The sequence below is a fragment of the Mugil cephalus genome, chromosome 2 (genome assembly GCF_022458985.1).
Source record: "Mugil cephalus isolate CIBA_MC_2020 chromosome 2, CIBA_Mcephalus_1.1, whole genome shotgun sequence".
Lineage (NCBI taxonomy): Eukaryota > Metazoa > Chordata > Actinopteri > Mugiliformes > Mugilidae > Mugil > Mugil cephalus.
In genome coordinates this window covers 27,285,664-27,308,240 of record NC_061771.1, presented here as the reverse complement: position 1 = coordinate 27,308,240, position 22,577 = coordinate 27,285,664, and the positions used below count along the sequence as shown (strand labels likewise).

The 22,577-nt window shown below is 36.3% G+C and overlaps 1 protein-coding gene across 1 annotated transcript; it reads left to right on the top strand.

The window, feature by feature from the left end:
- The first annotated feature begins 13,524 nt into the window (after positions 1 to 13,524).
- Positions 13,525 to 19,163, top strand: LOC125003485 (kallikrein-8-like). The gene is made up of 11 exons (XM_047577443.1): positions 13,525 to 13,835; positions 14,161 to 14,341; positions 14,517 to 14,678; positions 14,997 to 15,058; positions 15,373 to 15,518; positions 15,629 to 15,695; positions 17,764 to 17,835; positions 17,889 to 18,066; positions 18,415 to 18,476; positions 18,749 to 18,888; positions 18,987 to 19,163. The coding sequence occupies exons 1-11, from the start codon at positions 13,787 to 13,789 to the stop codon at positions 19,161 to 19,163; spliced, it is 1,296 nt and encodes a 431-aa protein (XP_047433399.1). The 5' UTR covers positions 13,525 to 13,786.
- Positions 19,164 to 22,577: the final 3,414 nt, after the last annotated feature.

The following is a 22,577-nucleotide window of genomic DNA, read 5'->3' as shown; positions in this document are numbered from 1 at the left end:
GGTAATGTGATTTATTTAATAGTAATAAACCTTAAGTGTTTTAAATATACAACCATCAGATTTATGTATTTATAACTAAACAATCTTAAATATGTGGCCTAAATATTTATGGCATGTAGATGATAACTGATTCTCTGAATGTCCAAAACCAGTAACCAAACAGTGCTAACTGCATAGATTAAAAAAAGTGTCTATGAACAGCCAGCGCACATCACATATCATATTACCGCAGGAACAAGCAGAAATAACATCCACAATCTTACGCTTAAACAGGGCTCAAGTTAAATTTAAGATTTTTTAAGACTGTTTTAATGCCACTTGAAATGAAATTTAAGACCAATGACACAATCAACACAAATGGAAAATTTTATTTGAACATAAAATATGACTTTATGGTCCGGTGAAAAATCTCTATTTCATTTGTTTCCTTATTTATTTATTTATTTTATTTTTATTTTTTTTTTTCATACTTACCAATATCAATAGTGTTCAGCCAGGAGGAATACTTCCTCTCTGACAGCTATGTTGTGTCCAACTCTGTCACCCTATGGCACACATATCAAACTCGAGGCCAAATGTATTGTATCATCTATCAGTTGCCCAATAAGAATCCAGAGCATCATCAAAAGACAGTCAAGAGGCAGACCACAAAACCACAAAACCGCAGGGCATCAAGGCAATTGTTTTTTTCAAGGGCACAAGGGTGACAACACACCTCACATTTTTTCTCCTCTGAGTTCACCTGTAACGTCAACGATATGACATCGGAAGTCGGAAATTTCCGAGTTGGGATCTAGAATTTCCGAGTTTACGTAAAGGCATCATATAAGCCGGTGTTACTGTTGTCGGAAAGATAAATTTATGAAGCTATGAGAATGTGTCCTACCTATAAACAGAGAACTTAAAAAGAGTGAAAATAATAATAATATTATTAAATACTATTAAATGTTAGGATGTGAATTTTGCAATTTAGGGCTAGAATATGATCTACAGTTCTTCTGTATAAATTGAAACGGAATTAAATGGTTAAATTGCAAATCGAATAATTTCAGAAATTAAATTACTATTTTCCATTGCAAGACAAACATATTGTGTATCATGAATGAGTCTTGAGTTTTGAATGACTCCTACATTTGAATGCCAGCCTTCATTCACTGGTGTTTATTTTTTTCTTGTTTCCTGGGTCTGCCCCCTGCTGTCACAAACTGGAGATTCACAGTTACTGTCAAGGTTCTATGTCTGTCTTTTATTTTGTGATCATGTGTTGAAGTTTCCTGTTTTTATTTTGTCATGTTTCTGGATTTCCTGTCTGTCGCGTTTCCTTGTGTCATGTCTGTCTGTGTCATGTTGTGTTTCCTGTTTTATTTTGTTAAGTTGGTGATTTCCTGTTTTGTGCCTCCCTGTCCCTTGATTGTTAATTGGTCTCACCTGTGTTGATCCTTGTGCGTCTCAACCTGTGTCTTGTCAGCCCTGAGCCCTCTTGTTTTTTAATTATGTCCTGCCTTTCCCTTTGTTCCTTGTTGCGTCATTTGATGTCATCTCCATGTTGCCACGTTCCTTGATACCGTGCCACGTTTCATGATTATTTGGGATTTTCCTGCTTTGCTTGCAGCGCCTTTTGTTTATTATTAAATGCTTTTTGTTTAACTACCTGCGTCGTACTTATCGTCCTGCACCTGGGTCCTCACTCAACACCTTCCTTCCCTCGTGACAGTTACAGTCTCCAGTCATGTTTAAAAAAAATAAATAAATAAAACAAACCTCCAAACATTTCTTCCTGGTGTACTTGATATATTTTAATGTATAGCTGGGTATCAGTACTGATTTTAGAAGGTCCCAATGTGATTTAACATCAATTAATTTAGAAATATTTCAGTTTTTAAACTATTTAGTTGTGATATGGTTGTGAAATAGCGTTTCACAAAACTAATGTCACATGTTGAACAAAAATAGAGATAAAATGAACTGAGCAAGTATTTTTATGCATTTAACGAGGGAGCTCTTTGAGAAGGGCCATGAATAGCAACGCTCAAAAGAAAAGTCCAAAACACTGAAAAAAGCCTTTAAGATGGCTATTTCATGATGAAAAGATTTAAAACACAGCAGTAGAAAACCCATGCGCAGCAGATGTAACCCTCTGTGGACAGAATCCTCTTCAGTAGGTCAGGTAATCACACACACCTGGAGAGCAGGCTGTGGGACCAATGGTAAAAAATAAAAATAAATAAATAAAATACCATGCCTCACCCATAGATGGCTCTTCAAACACGTATTATTCTTTTTATGGGACCTGCTAGAGACCTGTGTCCTGTGTCCTCATACAAACAGGTTTCTTTTATGTTTATTTAAAACATGAGATTTGAGGCCTCTGCCTCAAATCTGTCTGACAAGATCTCAGCCTTCTTTTCAAACTCCTCTTCAGTATCACAGATGCACCATTTGTATGTCGTTTATCCTGCACTTGTGGTTGCTTCTACCTTGGCCAGACAAAGAGACGACTAAATAGCCATCTTAATAAAAGTGTTTTATATAATAATAAGAAACATTTTCAAAAACGCTGTACAGACATGACTGTAATAATAAACGTCACCACTGCTTCAGCTGTTGGTGGGAATGTGCAGAGTTTGGCCGGGACTTCTCTACAATAAAATCTTATCAAACTAAGCGACCAGCTGTCATATGTAATGAGTCAAATATTTCATGTGTACATTTATACTAAGTTTACTAGTCTTTTATTCTCTGTTTTCTCCAGCATAAGGTTTATTCAGAGTGATAGGAGGCTGCTCCAGAGAAAGCTTCTATACCTGTGCTCTGGTGTGTCTGCATTGTTTTGAAATTACGCCACTGAAATGCTAATCGGTGAATAATTGGCTAATGCAGGAGTCTTCAAAAATTTTTAGGCCAAGGACCCCAAACTGATGACAAGTTTAAGTAAGGACCCTCTACCAACCATATGTGTTATATATTAAACTCGGCCTGTTCAATAATATATGCACTACTGGTCAAAAGTTTTAGAATACCACACTTTTTCCATTTCTTTTTTTTTTTTACTGGAAAAGGAAAGGAGAAGGACCTTTGTCTTTAAACCGCGAGTGTGTCCAAAATATTTACTCTAAGAGGACAAAAACATATCAAAGTCTTCACGAAGGTCTTACGACGCCCACGGTATGGTTGTTTTTCTGGTAGGAGCTACGGTTTTGTCACAGTAAGACCAAATGTGAGACCAGCGAAAAGGCGGGAAATCTAGCTCTTTTCTGTGTCCCGGCTCCGCGCGCTTCTGTCGTCATTGACGACCACTGTGAGTTGCCACGGCAACACTTGAGCTGTAGCTCTGGGCCACAGCTGAGACCAGTTCATTCATCAGGGACTCCTCTTGATGTCTCTGCTGTTAATACAGCTGATCCCTGTGTCCCACACATTAATGTTACAACAATACACACCAACACACACACACAGGTAACTTTGTTATCACAGATACACACACAGTTACAAATACACACAGGAATAGTAGTCGGAAACACAACAACATGTGTACTGGTGTATTACTCCTCGTTTTGATTATAGTTTTTGATCAATCATTGTTCAATGACCATGAAAATTTCTCTTGAAACTCGTTCTAAGTGCAGAATGTTGCTACTTAAGGGAGAGAACAGGTGTGAAATCGGTTTGAAGCTTTTCTTCTTTTCCACGCTCGTCCCAGCCACAATTTAAACACTAGTCACATGATTTTTTCCACAGTTGTAGACAAACGTGTTCTGTCTCTCACAGTGTGCTCGGCAAAGAAGTGAGACGTACAGAATTTAAACTGCAAGTCTCCTCAGTTCAGTAGTTGTACCTAACATGTATGCACGAGTAAAACATGATGCTGCAGTTTCACCTAAATCAAGTGTTAATGGAAACATCAACACCAGGCTCCACTTTTTGTTCAACTTGTGACTTTAGTTTCGTGAAAATCTTTTTCACAACCAAACATAGTAGCTTAAAAACGGAAATATTTCTAAATGAATGCATATAACATCACACTGGACCTTCTAAAATCAGCAGCTCTACACACAAATATACTCCAATTATGCTCCAATTTGTGACAGCAGGGGGCAGACCAAAGCAAGAAAAAAGTTAACACCAATAAGTTCAACTCCAACCAGCTGTTCATCGTGCTGTATGAGCTTGTCGGAGCATAATCAGTTCACAACGGAGGGTTCTGGACCAAGGAGGTCGGTCCAGGCTTAAAACCTGGACCTATAAGGCATTACCCAGGCTAATGTTATGTTATGTTTACTGTATTTGATATGGACATCACTAATACTGATGATGAGACTGTCCCAGTGGACAGACCAGATGCTTTGCTTGGGTGTATATAGCACACATGCTAATTTTCACCACCAGTCCATAGGCGGCTTTTCTAGAAACACAGAATAATCAGCAAAAGGAAATGAGACAAATAAAGTTCATAATCATAACAGTAATATCAATAACAATGATAAAATGGTATTTACACATGTGAAACCCTGTTGTTTTGCCTTAGCCTTTGCTTTAAGGCCTCTGTTGTGTCACACCGCGGTGTGGTCATGTCTTATTTTGGTGTGTTTGTCTCATCATTTCCTGCTTTATTTTGGAAAGTAACTCTCCTCTGGTTTCAGGTCACTTGCACTTCCTCATGTGTCCCCAGTCTGATTGTGTGAGTGTGAGGGTGTTTGTCATTTTTGTCTGTTCTACCCGTGCCTGCGATCCCGCCTTGAGTTTATCTCGAAAGAGTGATTTTTTTTTGTGACTTCCTAGCTTAGTTCTAGTGATTTGGTTTTCTGTTTAGAATTTGGCTATTTTTGTTTCCTCCTTCTGGAGTGATTTTGTGTTCGTCCTTCTTTGCTTTTCCTCCTGTTTTTTTGGAGTTCTTCCTTCATGTCTTAGTTATTCTTACCAGGTTTTGCTTCCTCTCTTTTGGCGCCTTTAGTTTGTCAGGGATTTATTTTTCCCCTCCCGTTAGGTCAGGTTAGCTTGTTCGTTAGTGTAGTTAGTATTGTGAGTTTCCTCCCTTTTGGAGCGCCTTTTTTTTTACTAGCTTTCATAGCCGTGAGTATCTTTGTTTTTTTCCTCCTCTGGAGTGATTTTACTTTGATAAGATTTCATAGCCGTGTCAGGAGTTTGTTTCATAGCACTTTTATTTACACTCTGTTTGAGTTTCCTCACCCTGTAGATTCTGTGAAATAAAGTCACCTTAACTTCCACCCCTCTGCATCTGAGTCCTGCTTTGAGCCCGGCCTGACATGTTGAAAGCATTTGCATCAGACCAAATACCAACTGACTACAAACTAAAAAATATAAAATACCTAAGGTAATAAATACCTTGACGATAAAAGTCCTTGCAGTGTGTTGAAAGACAAATTCTTCTTCTTCTCCTTTAGCCCTGGTCCCAAATGACTTGAAACTGAGTGTACTCTGTTTTTATGAAATCATTTATTCCTGGAAATATATCAACTTTTTCTAGATCAACTGGAGTCTCACCAAGAGTGCAATTAGAGTTTAATCTTCTCATGTTGCATGTATGTTTGTGATGTCATGTTAGTACGCTATATATTGAAAAGTCATGACATGAAAAGGTTGCGGTTACTATCTATGTAGTCCTCTGTTTTCATTACATTCAGTCACTAGATGTGTCACTGATAAAAACACAGTAGAAAGTAATGCTTTCATCAGTCAAATCTTTATTGTTGACCTGAATTCATATGATGGAGACAGACAGCTCATGTGCTACATACTGACTATATGTATAGCCTGTATAAAAACAGGCTGCGACTCAGCACCATCAGTAGCTTCTAATAGTAGTTAATGGCATATTGCAGGACGGCAGCCAGTTTAAAAAATGCAGTATTTCTTTGATGCTCTAAATTGACTGCTAACGTACTTATGTAGTAAGCCCATATCAGATTAAACTGTGCAATTTATATTTAAATAATTTTACATTACATTGACAAGTGAAAACAAAACAAAAAAAAAAAACAGCCTGTTCAGCTTTTCATAGAAAACAAAGTCTCATGCAGGGTTGGAGTCTCACATGATATTTATTCTGGAAGAGTTTTGTGACATAATTATCCTTAAAGGGGACATGAAACAAACGGAACATGCACCACCATAGTGAAAGTGTACATATTTTAAATATAATGGATCATTTTTTGGTCGTACTGTCGTACTCCGTCATCAGGTCGGTCAGGTGCTTTGGCTGCAAGTGAAGAAGACGCAGTTTAGGGAGAAAATCCGTCCGAGGACGAGGCAGAAAGCTTGATTTTTCTCTCTGCTGCTTTCAGCCTCACTCCACTGCATGTCAGAGACAGATAAAAATGATGATACAAATATATATTTGATACTATTTATCCCGGGGAAGAAATTACCACAATCTGGCGGCATTTAAATGAGACCCACCTTTACAGAAGGTTGATTGAATGTTTTTATACGTCTAAAGTTAATAGTTCATCTCGACTTTGTGCTCTAACATCTGTATAAACTTTGATTTATAGCACATCCTTCAAAATTCTTAAGATCCCACACGACCTCTGTCATTGATCAGGCTGGTTCCCAGTGGGTCAGCAGGGACCCGAGACACCACATTAACCCACTGTTTTTATAACTATTTAAATAATTGGCTGTTTTTGACTACTTTTGGTTTTACCTTCATATTTCATCTTAAAAACTGTCTACACTGCCTTTTTTGGTATCATTCTTTTCAGCACAACCTCACCTGTGTCATTTTACAATTGTCCTTTCATTTTGACAAACTGTATTAACACACTGGACCTAAAACCACACTAAAACCATAAAATCCGAGTAGGAAAAAGTGAGGTGTTTTGCTGTGAAAACCCCAAACTTATCTAACAAACCATTTTTCGAACTTAGAATGTAAATCTAGAGTGTAAATATCAAAAGCTTATGTACAAATTTAGCAAACAACAACTGTATTTATAACTATTTCCATTTAAATGAAGGTAATGCATCATGCATTTTTGTACAACTATTTACTACCATTGACAAAACCATCAGGTGCAACAATAAGTAATAATATCTAAAAGTTCCAAATCTCTGTCTTTTTTTCTTTTTGGCTGCAGTCACACCATAAACTGAATATTGTGTCACTCCCACAACTTTTCCCTTTTCCTTAGAAACCATTGACACATCATTTACTGATTGGTCAATGGGATGCATTTTTCTACCAATAGGAAAGGGGGTGTCATGGGGTGTCAGTATTCACAATAAAAGTGTGCGGTAAATTATCTCAACACAGTTTTAAGTTTAAAAACTGATATATCTTCCCCATCCTTCCTCCTCCTCCTCCACTATCTCTCATTATCCTTCACTATAGTAATTATTATCACTATAATTATTAATTGTTTTGTATATGTCTGTTGGTTTTGTTTGTTTTATTTATTATCATTATTACTTTCTTTTTTTAATACTTATTAATGGAAGCATATTTTTACTTCATATGTTCATTATATATCCTTACTATAATATAAATAACAATGTGATAATCATTATTATTCCTGTATTATTGTATTAACTGGTAAACATACAAATTATGATAGGTCTCACACGCACACACACACACACACACACACACAAATACACATTGTTCATATCTTCTTTGTTGTTCATATTTGTATTGTATGTACTGTATTTAAAAAATAAAAAATAAAAAATTTGATCAGCTGATCAACAAACAGCAACAGATGATTTCAGTTAAATTGTTGTTTTCAATAAATTGCCAGCTCAAGTTTTTTGGTCTCTTGTTCCCATTTGTTTTCATTTTTTCAATGTACATGCAGCTTCTCAGTGTGTCTGCAAAGTCAGCCGACCAATCCAATGATGTCACGTCTGGCGACACAACCGTGATGGCGACGTCCTGTGTTTTAACAGTGAAAACTTAAATGGCAAGATTTTGAAAATCCTTTGGCCATCAGTGATAAAACATATATAATCTTTTTGGTGTGGGAGACTTTCTTTAAATTATTATAACTATGTTTAATGTGTCATGTCCCCTTTAACCTCAGAGTGAGTTAAGAGTGACTTAATTTTCTCTTTCGAGCAATAACACTTTGTATCCATTTGAAATCGCCTTGAGAACAAAGGTCTATGAATCCAAATGCTTCTTTAGTTGCATGTGTATCATTTCCGGTAAAGCTGATTACACCGTAGAGCTTGTCTTCGAACACGACTCCTCCACCAGAGTCACCCTGTGAGAAAGAAGAGTTGTGCTTTATTTATTAAAACACTGATGAATGTTAAACTATTGAAAATGTTCCAGGTCAGTAGCTGTATCAACTCACAGGAGATGCATCCTTTCCACCAGCTTGACCACAGAACCACTGCTGGTAATGATGTGGTGTGTTCTTAAGTTCTTTCAGCCTAGTGCAGTTAACGACGTTAACATCTGCACATTGGAGAGTTGGTGATGACTGGTCAACTACAAAGTAAAGAAAAAAGAGAAATGAAATCTCCATAGAATGTAATCTGAGACACAGAAAACCGTACCACAAATCCTGTCCATATAAATAAATCACATTCAATTTTCAAAATAAATTTGCCAGTTAAAATGGATAAAATGGAAATCAGTCCAGATGGTATTTATGTTTTTATATTATTGTTATATTTTTAACAGATGAAATGTCAGCCACTTGATTAATATGTATTAAGTGTAAAAATGATGATGAAATGATAATTCAAAGAAAATCTCACTTTTTTTATGTTCAGGGCCCATGGTACTGGATCCATAACCTGTAATCTGCACTTTGTTTCCCCTTGAAAAAAAAATAATCAAAAGAAGAATGTTCTCAAAACTCAACCGATAATAACTTTTACTTATCATTTCAGTTTCATATTTGTTCAGATCTACACACTAGAAAGAAAGCGACAAATAAACAAAAAGGACAAATAAAATGAAGGCCAGTCAGTAGCTCAACATTATTTTCCATTATTGTAAATTATGATTATTGTTATTTTTAATTATGAAGCTTCTGACTGAGAATCATTATTAGGAATTATACTAAAAACAATGCAGTTGCAAAAAATGTGTTTTGAATTAAACTGAATAAAAAAAAGAATTAAAATAAAGTAAACATTAGTACATGTTTAACTACTCACAACTGGGGTCTTGCATTGCAGTCAGCAAGATCAACAGACGGAATCTGATTTAGAAAGTCAGTAATTTCTCTTCCGTCAGGTAACTTCAGTAACATGATATCGTGTGGTCCCTGTTCATCTTTGTAGATCTCAAGTTGTGTGGTTATGTCCACCTGCTTTGCTTGACCTGGATGTACTCCTAAAATGACGGACACTGGACACTGGACCATTTCACTTTCACGTGATACCGACGCTCTTCTTTACCACAGTCTTGACCTCCGATGATCCTTTTGTGCACATCCACCACTGTGCTCACTGTGGTACCTGAAAGAGAAAATGATCTACTATGAGTTGGAACTTGGTGCTAAAATTGGTTGGTTTTACTCACTGAACAACATAGTCACTCACTGCCTCAATGACTAAACATAGAGTTTAGATAAATCCTTTATTACAAAACACCCAACAGCCCAAATCTACTCAAATATGTTAGAAGTATAAAAATATCAGTAATGTCCTCTTTCCATGCATTGAATGAGGGAGGGAACAGTACATTAAACCTTCAGAACTAGCATCTAATGGATCAACAAAACATGATGTGGTCAAGTTTCAAAATGAAGAAATCACATAAACATCATTCTCTACTCACCGACCCACAGCAGAACAAGAAGAAGCGTCAGACGAGCCATCGCTTTCGTTCCTCTTCCAGTGACTTCTGTCCAGTGGCACTAACTTATTAACCATGTTCACCATCTCATGTTGGTCATGGAGCAGCCAATCACAGAGAAGAGGTTTATCAACAGAATCACTCTGTGAGTGCATCTCTTCACATTCATGCAAATGTCATGAACATTTCAAGTCTTTTTTTTCACCAAACACTGACAGTAGGCATTCCAAAGAAAACGTAAAAAGATAAAGTGACATCTGACAGTTAATGCAAAGTTGCTCTCTTCTCTGAAGCTAATTTATGTAAAGTACATCAACCGCACACTTCTAACATCATCTCCCAGGAAAACACGATCACTTCTACCCTGTAGGTACGGTGTAGACCATGGAACATACACTGAAGCTGAGACACAGAGACACAACACAGAGACACAACACAGAGACACAACACAGAGACACAACACAGAGACACAGCACAGCTGACTAGTCTCCCATTAGTATTTCAGTGGTGTAATAACATAACAATACAGACACACCAGAGCACAGGTATAGAAGCTTTGACTGGAGCAGCCTCCAAAACTTTAGTATAAATGTAAACACATGAAGTATTTGACTCCTTACATATGACAGCTGGTCAGTGGCTTTAGTAAGATTCTGTTTTAATTATTTCATGTTGTACCTCCCAGTGCATGGAGCCTTCATAGACGTTCACTCACCTGTCGTACCGTTAGATAAGAACGTTAGATAGAAGTCACTCATCCAGTTTGACCTTGCAGCTGAAGAATATGTATATTCACTATTTGCTTATCACAAAGCTTAACACTGAGGTCTTTGTTCCACGACAAACTGTCTTTCACCTTTGAAACTTTATTTAATTACAATGACATTCAGTCTGTGTTAGTGAGTTATACTTTGTAATGATGCTGGAAGATGGATTTAGTTATCTTTGATTTCATTTATTATTTTAACTTTTCATTTAATTTACGTTACAGCCCAACTCACCTTAGATAAAGGGACTAACAGACAGATGAATGTGATGGACATGGTCCTGTAGAGGTTTGATGAACAACTTTTTGTTTGCAGCAACAGAAACTTTTGATGGTTTTATTGTTTAAAAACTGTTTTATGTAGTTCTATGGTGTTAGGAATAAAATAAAATGTTTTATTATAAAAAGTGGAGTAAGTTGTGGATGAGTGGCTTCACCACGTGTCACCTATTCTTTATCAACACCAGATGCAAATACAGGTCTTCCACTCCACAATGCTGACAGATCGTTGTCTCCAGTCGCCTGCTAGAGTCGCTCCATCCTTTGTATTTTACAAACCAAGCCTTTCACTGACCAGAATAATCTTTCCCTCTGTTTTGTCTATCTGTGAAACTTTAACTCCAAACAGCCGTGACACAAAATTCACAAAGAAACTTTTGAAGAGGATTCAAATCTGTCTTCATTTGAAAGATCCAGCATCAATTCCACAAATCCATATATATCCATTTTCTAATACATATCATTTCTTACACCTTTATATGTATATTTTACTTCAAACGGACTAAGAAGCAGCTTTTACCTCAGTCATTTCTTTACTGAACGTAAACATGCACTAACTGCCAGTAGATGTATTTATGAACTACTATTTATCTAGTCATTGTATCTGAAGGCACTTGCACTATTACTTTATATTTTCTGAACACATTCTCAGGATCTTACATTAATGGTAGAAAAGCTGAACGATGGGAGCAATTGTTTACTGTTTTAATGTTTGGTTTTCTTATGTGGTCTGAACCTTAAAGTTTTTGATGTCATTGTGCTGCTGTTCAATGACAGTAAATTGTGATTCTGAGCTCTGGTTTCTTGTGTCAACTCAACTCAGAAAATGAACGAGTCACTCTGTCACTTCCAGCAGCAGCAGCAGCAGCAGCAGCTCATCGTCTTATCTCTGGGAGAGCCACTCCCTCACCTGTAGAAAGTCTGCTGCTCTCCTCTGGTCGTCTCTGAGCAAAACTTTTCACTATTCACATCAGTTACCGTCTCACACAGGTAATTCATCTACTTAGCCTCATAAAAAGATAAACAACCCACGTGGACTAATGTCATTGAACATTCTTGCAAAGCAAACCCACATGAAACTAGTCTCCTGAGGCTGAAGCTAAATATCTTATGGAAGGATTCAAGAATTGACGTCTGTTAGAAAATGGATCGATGGGTTTCATGAACTGATACTGGATCCTGCAAAAGAAGATTTGAATCGTCTTCAAAAGTTTCTTTGTGAATTTTGTGTCAGGGCTGTTTGGAGTTAGAGTTTAACAGACAAACTAGAGGGAAAGATTATTCTGGTCAGTTAAAGGCTTGGTTTGTAAAATACAAAGGATGGAGCGACTCTAGCAGGCGACTGGAGACAACGATCTGTCAGCGTTGTGGAGTGGAAGACCTGTATTTGCATCTGGTGTTGATAAAGAATAGATGACACGTGGTGAAGCCACTCATCCACAACTTACTCCACTTTTTCTAATAAAACATTTTATTTTATTCCTAACACCATAGAGCTACATAAAACAGGTTTTAAACAATAAAACCAAACAAAAAGTTGTTCATCAAACCTCTACAGGACCATGTCCATCACATTCATCTGTCTGTTAGTCCCTTTATCTAAGGTGAGTTGGGCTGTAACATAAATTAAATGAAAAGTTAAAATAATAAATGAAATCAAAGATAACTAAATCCATCTTCCAGCATCATTATATAGTATAACTCACTAACACAGACTGAATGTCATTGGAATTAAATAAAGTTTCAAAGGTGAAAGACAGTTTGTCGTGGAACAAAGACCTCAGTGTTAAGCTTTGTGATAAGCAAATAGTGAATATACATATTCTTCAGCTGCAAGGTCAAACTGGATGAGTGACTTCTATCTAACGTTCTTATCTAACGGTACAACAGGTGAGTGAACGTCTATGAAGGCTCCATGCACTGGGAGGTACAACATGAAATAATTAAAACAGAATCTTACTAAAGCCACTGACCAGCTGTCATATGTAAGGAGTCAAATATTTCATGTGTTTACATTTACACTAAGTTTACTAGTCTTTTATTCTCTGTTTTCTCCAGCATCAGGTTTATTCAGAGTCATAGGAGGCTGCTCCAGAGAAAGCTTCTATACCTGTGCTCTGGTGTGTCTGTATTGTAATGTTATTACACCACTGAAATACTAATGGGAGACTAGTCAGCTGTGTTGTGTCTCTCTGTTGTGTCTCTGTGCTGTGTCTCAGTGCTGTGTCTCTGTGTTGTGTCTCTGTGTTGTGTCTCTGTGCTGTGTCTCTGTGTTGTGTCTCTGTGCTGTGTCTCTGTGTTGTGTCTCTGTGTTGTGTCTCTGTGTTGTGTCTCTGTGTTGCGTCTCTGTGTACTTTACACAGTGATGAACTGATCAGCTCATGTTGGAGCTGAAGTTTATAAATGTGGATCAATGGTCACTTTCACTGAAATCTCTGCAGCACAGAACAAAGAGAAGACGTCTGAGTAGAGAGTTTGTGTTTGCTTAGTCGCTGAGACACGTGAACAATGAAATACATTTTGGGCAAATGACTGGAAATTATAGTTACATTTCTGATGTGGTGAATGAGAGGCTTAGTGACATATGACATATAAATTCAGCTTCAGTGTATGTTCCATGGTCTACACCGTATCTACAGGGTAGAAGTGATCGTGTTTTCCTGGGAGATGATCTTAGAAGTGTGCTGTTGATGTACTTTACATAAATTAGCTTCAGAGAAGAGAGCAACTTTGCATTAACTGTCAGATGTCACTTTATCTTTTTACGTTTTCTTTGGATGCCTACTGTCAGTGTTTGGAGAAAAAATTACTGGAAATGTTCATGACATTTGCATGAATGTGAAGAGCTGCGTTCACAGAGTGAGTCTGTTGATAAAGCTCTGCTCTGTGATTGGCTGCTCCATGACCAACATGAGATGGTGAACATGGTTAAAAGTTAGTGCCACTGGACAGAAGTCACTGGAAGCAGAATGAAAGCGATGGCTCGTCTGACGCTGCTTCTTGTTCTGCTGTGGGTCGGTGAGTAGAGAATGATGTTTATGTGATTTCTTCATTTTGAAACTTGACCACATCACGTTTTGTTGATCCATCAGATGCTAGTTCTGAAGGTTTAATGTACTGTCTCCCTCCCTCATTCAATGCATGGAAAGAGGACATTACTGATATTTTTATAAACTTCTAACATATTTGAGTAGATTTGGGCTGTTGGGTGTTTTGTAATAAATGATTTATCTAAACTCTATGTTTAGTCATTGAGGCAGTGAGTGACTATGTTGTTTAGTGAGTAAAACCAACCAATTTTAGCACCAAGTTCCAACTCATAGTAGATCATTTTCTCTTTCAGGTACCACAGTGAGCACAGTGGTGGATGTGCACAAAAGAATCATTGGAGGTCAACAGTGTAATCCAACAGAGCGTCTGTATCACGTGAAACTGGTCGATGAAGACGATGATTTCGTCTGTGGAGGCTCTCTCATCAGTGACGAGTGGGTTCTGACTGCATCTCACTGCTGGAGGCCAAAACTGTGAGAAAACCTTAATATTTCTGAGTCTTAAATTTAGACCAAACTTCACAGCAGTTTTGTGATGAAGCTGTTGACAGGGATCAACATTCATAGTTTTACTTATCACATAAAATGCATTTTATGGCAATGAACTGACTGTGCAAGACATAAAACAAAATATAATCTGTACTTGCAGGTTTGTCATTGTAGGGGTGCATCCAGGTCAAGGAGAGAGAGTGAAGGTAATCGGACCACGTCTGAGACTCCAGTGCCATGACATCATGTTACTAAAGATAGAAAAATTTAAAACAAAGGTTCAGCCTATAGAACTTGGTGACTGCACAACAAAACCCCAACTGTGAGTAGTCAAAGATGTATTGATGTTCACTGTTTTTATTTTCTCATTTTTGTACCGTTTAATTCAAAACATGTTTTTGGAAATTACATAATATTTAGTATCATTCCATAATGTTTTTCTGTCTGTAGCTTCATGATAAAAAAGAAAATAATGAAAATTTATGTTGAGCCAGAACGACTGACTGACCTTTATTTAATTTTTTATTATTTATTTTATTTTTTTATTTTATTTATTTGTTTGTGCTGGGATCTGAATAAATCTGAAATTGAAATGAAAATAAGTTAAAGTAACCTTCTTCTTTTGATTATTTTTTTCTAGGGGAGACGTGGTGCAGATCGCAGGACATGCCTCCACTACCATGGGCCCTAATAATGAAAGAGGTGAGATTTTCTTTGAATTATTATTTTATCAATATTTCCTGAGGATAATAAATATTTATCAGTGTTAGTATGTTGATTTTTAATATCACTATGTTATTATTTAATAATATAAAAACATAAATGCCAGTCTGGACTGATTCCTATTTTGTTTGTTTTGAACTGGGCAATTTATTTTGAAAAATTGAAAATATAATGGGATTAATTTCAGCTGATATAATTTATGGTCAAACTTTTCCTGCATCAGATTTTATCCTATGGAGATTTTGTTTTATTTTATTTGAAAACTATGGAACTTTTTTTTCATTTATTTGTAGATTGCGGTGAATCACCAACTCTCCAGTGTGCGGATGTTAAAGTCGTTGCCTGTACTGGTCCTGCCTTTGATTACAAGGTGTGGGAGACACGGTCTACTGCTGACCACTGGTTCTGTGGTCAAGCTCCAGGAGTGGATGCATGTCATGTGAGTTGATACAGCTACTGACCTGGAACATTTTCAATAGTTTAACATTCATCAGTATTTTAATTAACAAAGCGCAACTCTTTCCATAAACATGTTCCTCTTTCTCACAGGGTGACTCTGGTGGAGGAGTCGTGGTCAATGGCCGGCTCTATGGTTTAAAGATTTTTGTGGAAAATGGCAAATATATAACTTATGGACCAATTGGATTCATAAACCTTTGTCACAAAGACTTTCGAGAATGGATTGAAAAACATACTGGTCTGCCATGGTGGAAAAAATGTGTTGGTCGGTTATGTGGTTAAACATAAACATGTCACAAAACTCTTCCCAAATAAATATTATGTGACACTGAAACCGTGCATGAGACCCTGTTTTCTATGAAAACTTAAAATTCTCTGACATTACACACACACAGATTTAGTATATGTGACACTTACTAGAGTTTCAAATAATACAGGTGAGCTGTCTGTTCTCAGCAAAAATGTAGATTTCATTTCATGGTTCCTAAGCATTACATAGTAGAACAGTAATAGTAAGAAAGCTGCAAAATGCAACATCAACTTGTAGTGAAGAATGAAAGCAGTGGACTACAGAGATAAAATATAAAGTAGAAATGTGATAAATATCGTGTAGTGTCGTGTCTATGGGGTGGGGGTGTCTGGTCTGGTCTGGGTGGGTGCTACATGTAACATCCACAGGAATGAATGTCAGGTCCAAAAGTTTCCAGCAGAACACTGAACTGTCACAAGATAGTTGATGTTATTTACTTTACTTTTCCTGCCAGTGGTTTTGATGTTGTGGCTGATCCGTGTAAGTTAAATACATATGATGCACAAACAAGAACATTTATTTGTGAAATAATGCAAGAAAAAAGCGTTAATTATTACAGGTCACATTTATGAACGTTTCATCTCCAGTGTTAAATGACTTATTCAGTATTGTGAAACCATTACTTTGTTTCAAGTCAAAGTCCATCCACCGCGCCACTTAGTTTTTTTGCCCTGTACTAGGACACTACTTGTAATTTTGCTCTCAACGAGTGTGACATTATCAACGACAAATTCAATTATGACACAAAATACAAAAACATTTTCCACCTGGAGTTTTATTCCATCCATATAGAGCACATCCAATAATATATATATATATATTTAAGATAATTTGTTATTAACTCAAAACACTGCTTTCATAAACACACTGCACTGACAGTAGAGCGAGTGTGTCTGTATTATATCTGTATATCATAACAAAATAACCATAACAGTATTGTATATAATGGAGCCTTGTAGCCAGTGAGGCTGATAATAAAATAATAATATTAATAGTCACCACTGTTTGAACAGAAGGAAAATCGTTACATGACTCATCTGATTCACCTTCTCCTTTCTCTAAGTGTCAGTGAGTATTCAGATACTTACAGGGGTGTGAAAAGGTGTCGGTCTACTCCCTGATTTCTTCTTCTTCGTTTTTATTTGTTTTCATGTTTGTTATAAAAAAATGAAATGTTTCACATCATCAAACTAATTTAAATATTAGTCAAAGATAACTCAGGTAAACTCAAAATGCAGTTTTTAAATTAAGTATTTAAATACTTTTGCATTTTTAATCAATTAGCTTTAGACAACAGATCAATTTTGCAATAAGTGTCAGATGTCACTTTATCTTTTTACGTTTTCTTTGGATGCCTACTGTCAGTGTTTGGAGAAAAAAAAGACGAAATGTTCATGACATTTGCATTAATGTGTAGAGCTGCGTTCACAGAGTGAGTCTGTTGATAAACCTCTGCTCTGTGATTGGCTGCTCCATGACCAACATGAGATGGTGAACATGGTTAAAATCGTGGTGCCACTGGACAGAAGTCACTGGAAGCAGAACAAGAGCGATGGCTCGTCTGACGCTGCTTCTTGTTCTGCTGTGGGTCGGTGAGTAGGGAATGATGTTTATGTGATTTCTTCATTTTAAAACTTGACCACATCATGTTTTGTTGATCCATCAGATGCTAGTTCTGAAGGTTTAATGAACTGTCTCCCTCCCTCATTCAATGCATGGAAAGAGGACATTACTGATATTTTTATACTTCTAACATATTTGAGTAGATTTGGGCTGTTGGGTGTTTTGTAATAAAGGATTTATCTAAACTCTATGTTTAGTCATTGAGGCAGTGAGTGACTATGTTGTTCAGTGAGTAAAACCAACCAATTTTAGCACCAAGTTCCAACTCATCGTAGATCATTTTCTCTTTCAGGTACCACAGTGAGCACAGTGGTGGATGTGCACAAAAGGATCATCGGAGGTCAAGACTGTGGTAAAGAAGAGCGTCAGTATCACGTGAAAGTGAAATGGTCCAGTGTCCAGTGTCCGTCATTTTAGGAGTACATCCAGGTCAAGAAAAGCAAGTGGACATAACGGCACAACCTGAGATCTACAAAGACAAACAGGGACCACACGATATCATGTTACTGAAGTTGCCTGACGGAAGAGAAATTACTGACTTTCTAAATCAGATTCCGTCTGTTGATCTTGCTGACTGCAATGCAAGACCCCAGTTGTGAGTAGTTAAACATGTATTAATGTTTACTTTATTTTAATTCTTCATTTTTTTTATTCAGTTTAATTCAAAACACATTTTTTGCAACTGCATTGTTTTTAGTATAATTCCTAATAATGATTCTCAGTCAGAAGCTTCATAATTAAAAATAACAATAATCATAATTTACAATAATGGAAAATAATGTTGAGCTACTGACTGGACTTCATTTTGTTTGTCCTTTTTGTTTATTTGTCGCTTTCTTTCTAGTGTGTAGATCTGAACAAATATGAAACTGAAATGATAAGTAAAAGTTATTATCGGTTGAGTTTTGAGAACATTCTTCTTTTGATTATTTTTTTTTTCAAGGGGAAACCAAGTGCAGATTGCAGGTTATGGATCCAGTACCATGGGCCCTGATTATGAAAGAAGTGAGATTTTCTTTGAATTATCATTTCATCATCATTTTTACATTTAACACATATTAATCAAGTGGCTGACATTTCATCTGTTAAAAATATAATAATAATATAAAAACATAAATACCATCTGGACTGATTTCCATTTTATCCATTTTAACTGGGCAATTTATTTTGAAAATTGAATGTGATTTATTTATATGGACAGGATTTGTGGTACGGTTTTCTGTGTCTCAGATTACATTCTATGGAGATTTTATTTCTCTTTTTTCTTTACTTTGTAGTTGACAAGCAATCGCTAACTCTCCAATGTGCAGATGTTAACGTAGTTGACTGCACTAGGCTGAAAGAACTTAAGAAGAACACACCACATCATTACCAGCACTGGTTCTGTGGTCAAGCTGATGGAAAGGATTCATCTCGTGTGAGTTGATACAGCTACTGACCTGGAACATCTTCAATAGTTTAAATAAAAAAAATAAAGCACAAACCTTTCCATAAACATGTTCCTCTTTCTCACAGGGTGACTCTGGTGGAGGAGTCGTGTTCAAAGACAAGCTCTATGGTGTAATCAGCTTCACCGGAAATGATACACATGCAACTAAAGAAGCATTTGGATTCATAGACCTTTGTCATCCAGACTATTTCAAATGGATACAAAGTGTTACCATTCGAAAGAGAAAATTAAGTCACTCTTAACTCACTCTGAGGTTAAAGGGGACATGACACATTAAACATAGTTATAATAATTTAAAGAAAGTCTCCCACACCAAAAAGATTATATATGTTTTATCACTGATGGCCAAAGGATTTTCAAAATCTTACCATTTAAGTTTCACTGTTAAAACACAGGACGTCGCCATCACAGTTGTGTCGCCAGACGTGACATCATTGGATTGGTCGGCTGACTTTGCAGACACACTGAGAAGCTGCATGTACATTGAAAAAATGCAAACAAATGGGAACAAGAGACCAAAAAGTTGAGCTGGCAATTTATTGAAAACAACGATTTAACTTAAATAGGCTGTTCATTGATCAGCTGATCAAAACTTTAAAGCCCTTTTTGCACGGGAGTGGTTTTACCAGGGGACCTCTGGAATTTCTAATAATACAGAGGTCGTGTGTGATCTTAAGAATTTTGAAGGATGTGCTATAAATCAAAGTTTATACAGATGTTAGAGCACAAAGTCGAGATGAACTATTAACTTTAGACGTATAAAAACATTAAATCAACCTTCTGTAAAGGTGGGTCTCATTTAAATGCCGCCAGATTGTTGGTCATTTCTTCCCCAGGATAAATAGTATCAAATATATATTTGTATCATCATTTTTATCTGTCTCTGACATGCAGTGGAGTGAGGCTGAAAGCAGCAGAGAGAAAAATCAAGCTTTCTGCCTCGTCCTCTGACAGATTTTCTCCCTAAACTGCGTCTTCTTCACTTGCAGCCAAAACAACTGACCGATCCGATGACGGAGTACGACAGTACGACCAAAAAATGATCCATTATGTTTAAAATATGTACACTTTCACTATGTTGGTGCATGTTCCGTTTGTTTCATGTCCCCTTTAAGGATAATTATGTCACAAAACTCTTCCAGAATAAATATCATGTGAGACTCCAACCCTGCATGAGACCTTGTTTTCTATGAAAAGCTGAACAGGCTGCTTTTTTTTTTGTTTTGTTTTCACTTGTCAATGTAATGTAAAATTATTTAAATATAAATTGCACAGTTTAATCTGATATGGGCTTACTACATAAGTACGCTAGCAGTCAATTTAGAGCATCAAAGAAATACTGCATTTTTTAACCTGGCTGCCGTCCTGCAACATGCCATTAACTACTATTAGAAGCTACTGATGGTGCTGAGTCGCAGCCTGTTTTTATACAGGCTATACATATAGTCAGTATCTACATAAGTAGTAGTAGTTGTCGTCACAGTTTTTCAACCACTAATTTCACCATTTCAAGTTATTTCAGAGTAAAATTAATCCATAGTTTTGCTCTTTAGAAAGGCTGCAGTGTTTGATGGAATGAGATTCTGAGACTCATTGTAACAACATCCTTTCTCCAGACACCACAGGAAGACCCTGATAAGGTCCATGTCCATTCTCTGATGAGTCACATCGGTTTTGGAGGCACAAGGAGACCTACACAATAGTAGGAAGGTGGTCATAATGTTATACTTGATCTGTCTATATCGAGTATCTACTGTTATTTCTTATGTTCTTGAGGGATCAATCACAACAGACAAAATCAGACACCAAACAGCAGTGACTTAGAGAAATTAAAGTGTGTAGTCATGGTGTCATGTTCATCTTTACCTTTAACTACACATGTAGGACTCAACTCTGATATTCAGCCGATAGCTCGTACTGACTGTAGGGATCATCGTAAAATCTGAGTTGTGTGTTTCCATGCCTTAAAAAAACTGTTGTTCAATAGTTTGTTGGGAAATGCTGATGTATAGAGCATTACTTTACACTACAACATTCTGCATTCAGATTGTTCTTTTTGTATATGTTTAAAAGGAGTGTAGGTCTATAGGGTCTTTTTTGATGGTTTGTTCCAGATTTTGGCAACACAACCTGTCTCTTAGAAATTAGATCCACATATACGTGTTACTTCAAGCTAAGATTTAGTTGCAACATCACAAATTTAAAAGGTTTCTTGAAAATTTCCCTTTTTCAACCTAAAAAGGGATGCAAAAATGCAAAATTTAGCAAAAAATCTGGGAAAAGTGAAAACCCAAATTTGATAGAAAAATTTACTTTTTCCCAAGTAATTTTTTTTTAAACAAAACGGGTTCAAAGTAATTTTTTCCAGATTCAAATGATCTGCTGCATCGGGTTTAAAAGTTCGGGTTTGTTGTCGGTTTTTGACTGAATAAAAAAAAGCACAAAAATTTCTTCCCTGAAAAAAAATGCCCAAACCTGATGTTAAATAAAACAGTTTTTGTGATGTTTTTGGGTAATTTTCCAGAGATGAGGTCACGGGTCCGCGGGCCTCCATAAGACCCTGGGGGGGAAAACAGGAGTGGGATGTTTTTTTTTTTTGTCTTTTTTCCTTTGTCATTTGTGTTCTGTTTTTTTTCCCTTTTTTTTTTTTTTAACATAGCCCTCCAAATTTTGTGATGGATAGGGTTTTTGAGCTGTAAAAGTTCATTTTAAATAGCACTCACTGATTCACACTTTTTTTAATGCAAGTTTTAAATTTATGGCCATGGGTGGGGACTTGACCCTCCCCCAACCCATTTTTTTGGAAAAATTCAAAGGATAGGGAAAGCTGGGGCGGAAATTATGCTTAAACAATGCAAATCTATGTTTGCAGGGGGGAAATTTTAGAGAAATGCCTGATTTTACTACGGGAAAAAAAAAGAAACCCGCTATGTACTTTCCCCTCCCCCAAATTTTACTTCGTACCCAAATTCAAAAGCAAGTGGGGCATTAAAGGGACAATTTGGGGGAAAAAAAAAATTGAGCCCCCGAGCTGTCAAACCGGAAATTTAAAATTTGCTTCCAAAAAAAATTTGACCAGACCTGGAATTTCATAAATTTTTAACCCAATTTTTTGAGGGCACCAAAGTCAAAAGCCGGGAGGCACCGGCCATAAAAGTAAAAAAATGTTTAAAAAGTTCACCTAAATAAATTTTAAATTTTTTAAAGGATTTAATGAAAATTCTGGGGAAAGGGTTGGAGTTTTCAGTTGAAACTTTCCAAGCAGGTAAAAAAAAAGTCCTCCTACACTTTTTATGTTGAAAAATAAGAAAATTTTGAAAATATTAACCTTATCACTCAAATCAATCCATAAACTCACTTCAAAAATTTAAAACTTTTTTCCCAATTGAAAAAATTTACAAAAAAAAAAAATTCAGGCCTATTATTTACATGTATGCTTTTTTGATTAAATTTTGGGGAATTTCCATCCTTTTGGGAAATTCCTTTATTTTTACAAAAAACAAATTTTAATTTTAATGTGATGCATTTTTGTAAAAAGGGTTTAATGTAAATTTTTTAAATTAGTAAAAAACCCTTTAAGTGTTAAAATATAAAAACCCATCAGTTTTAAAGTTTTTATAACTAAAAAAATTTTAAAAATTTTGGCCTATTTTTTT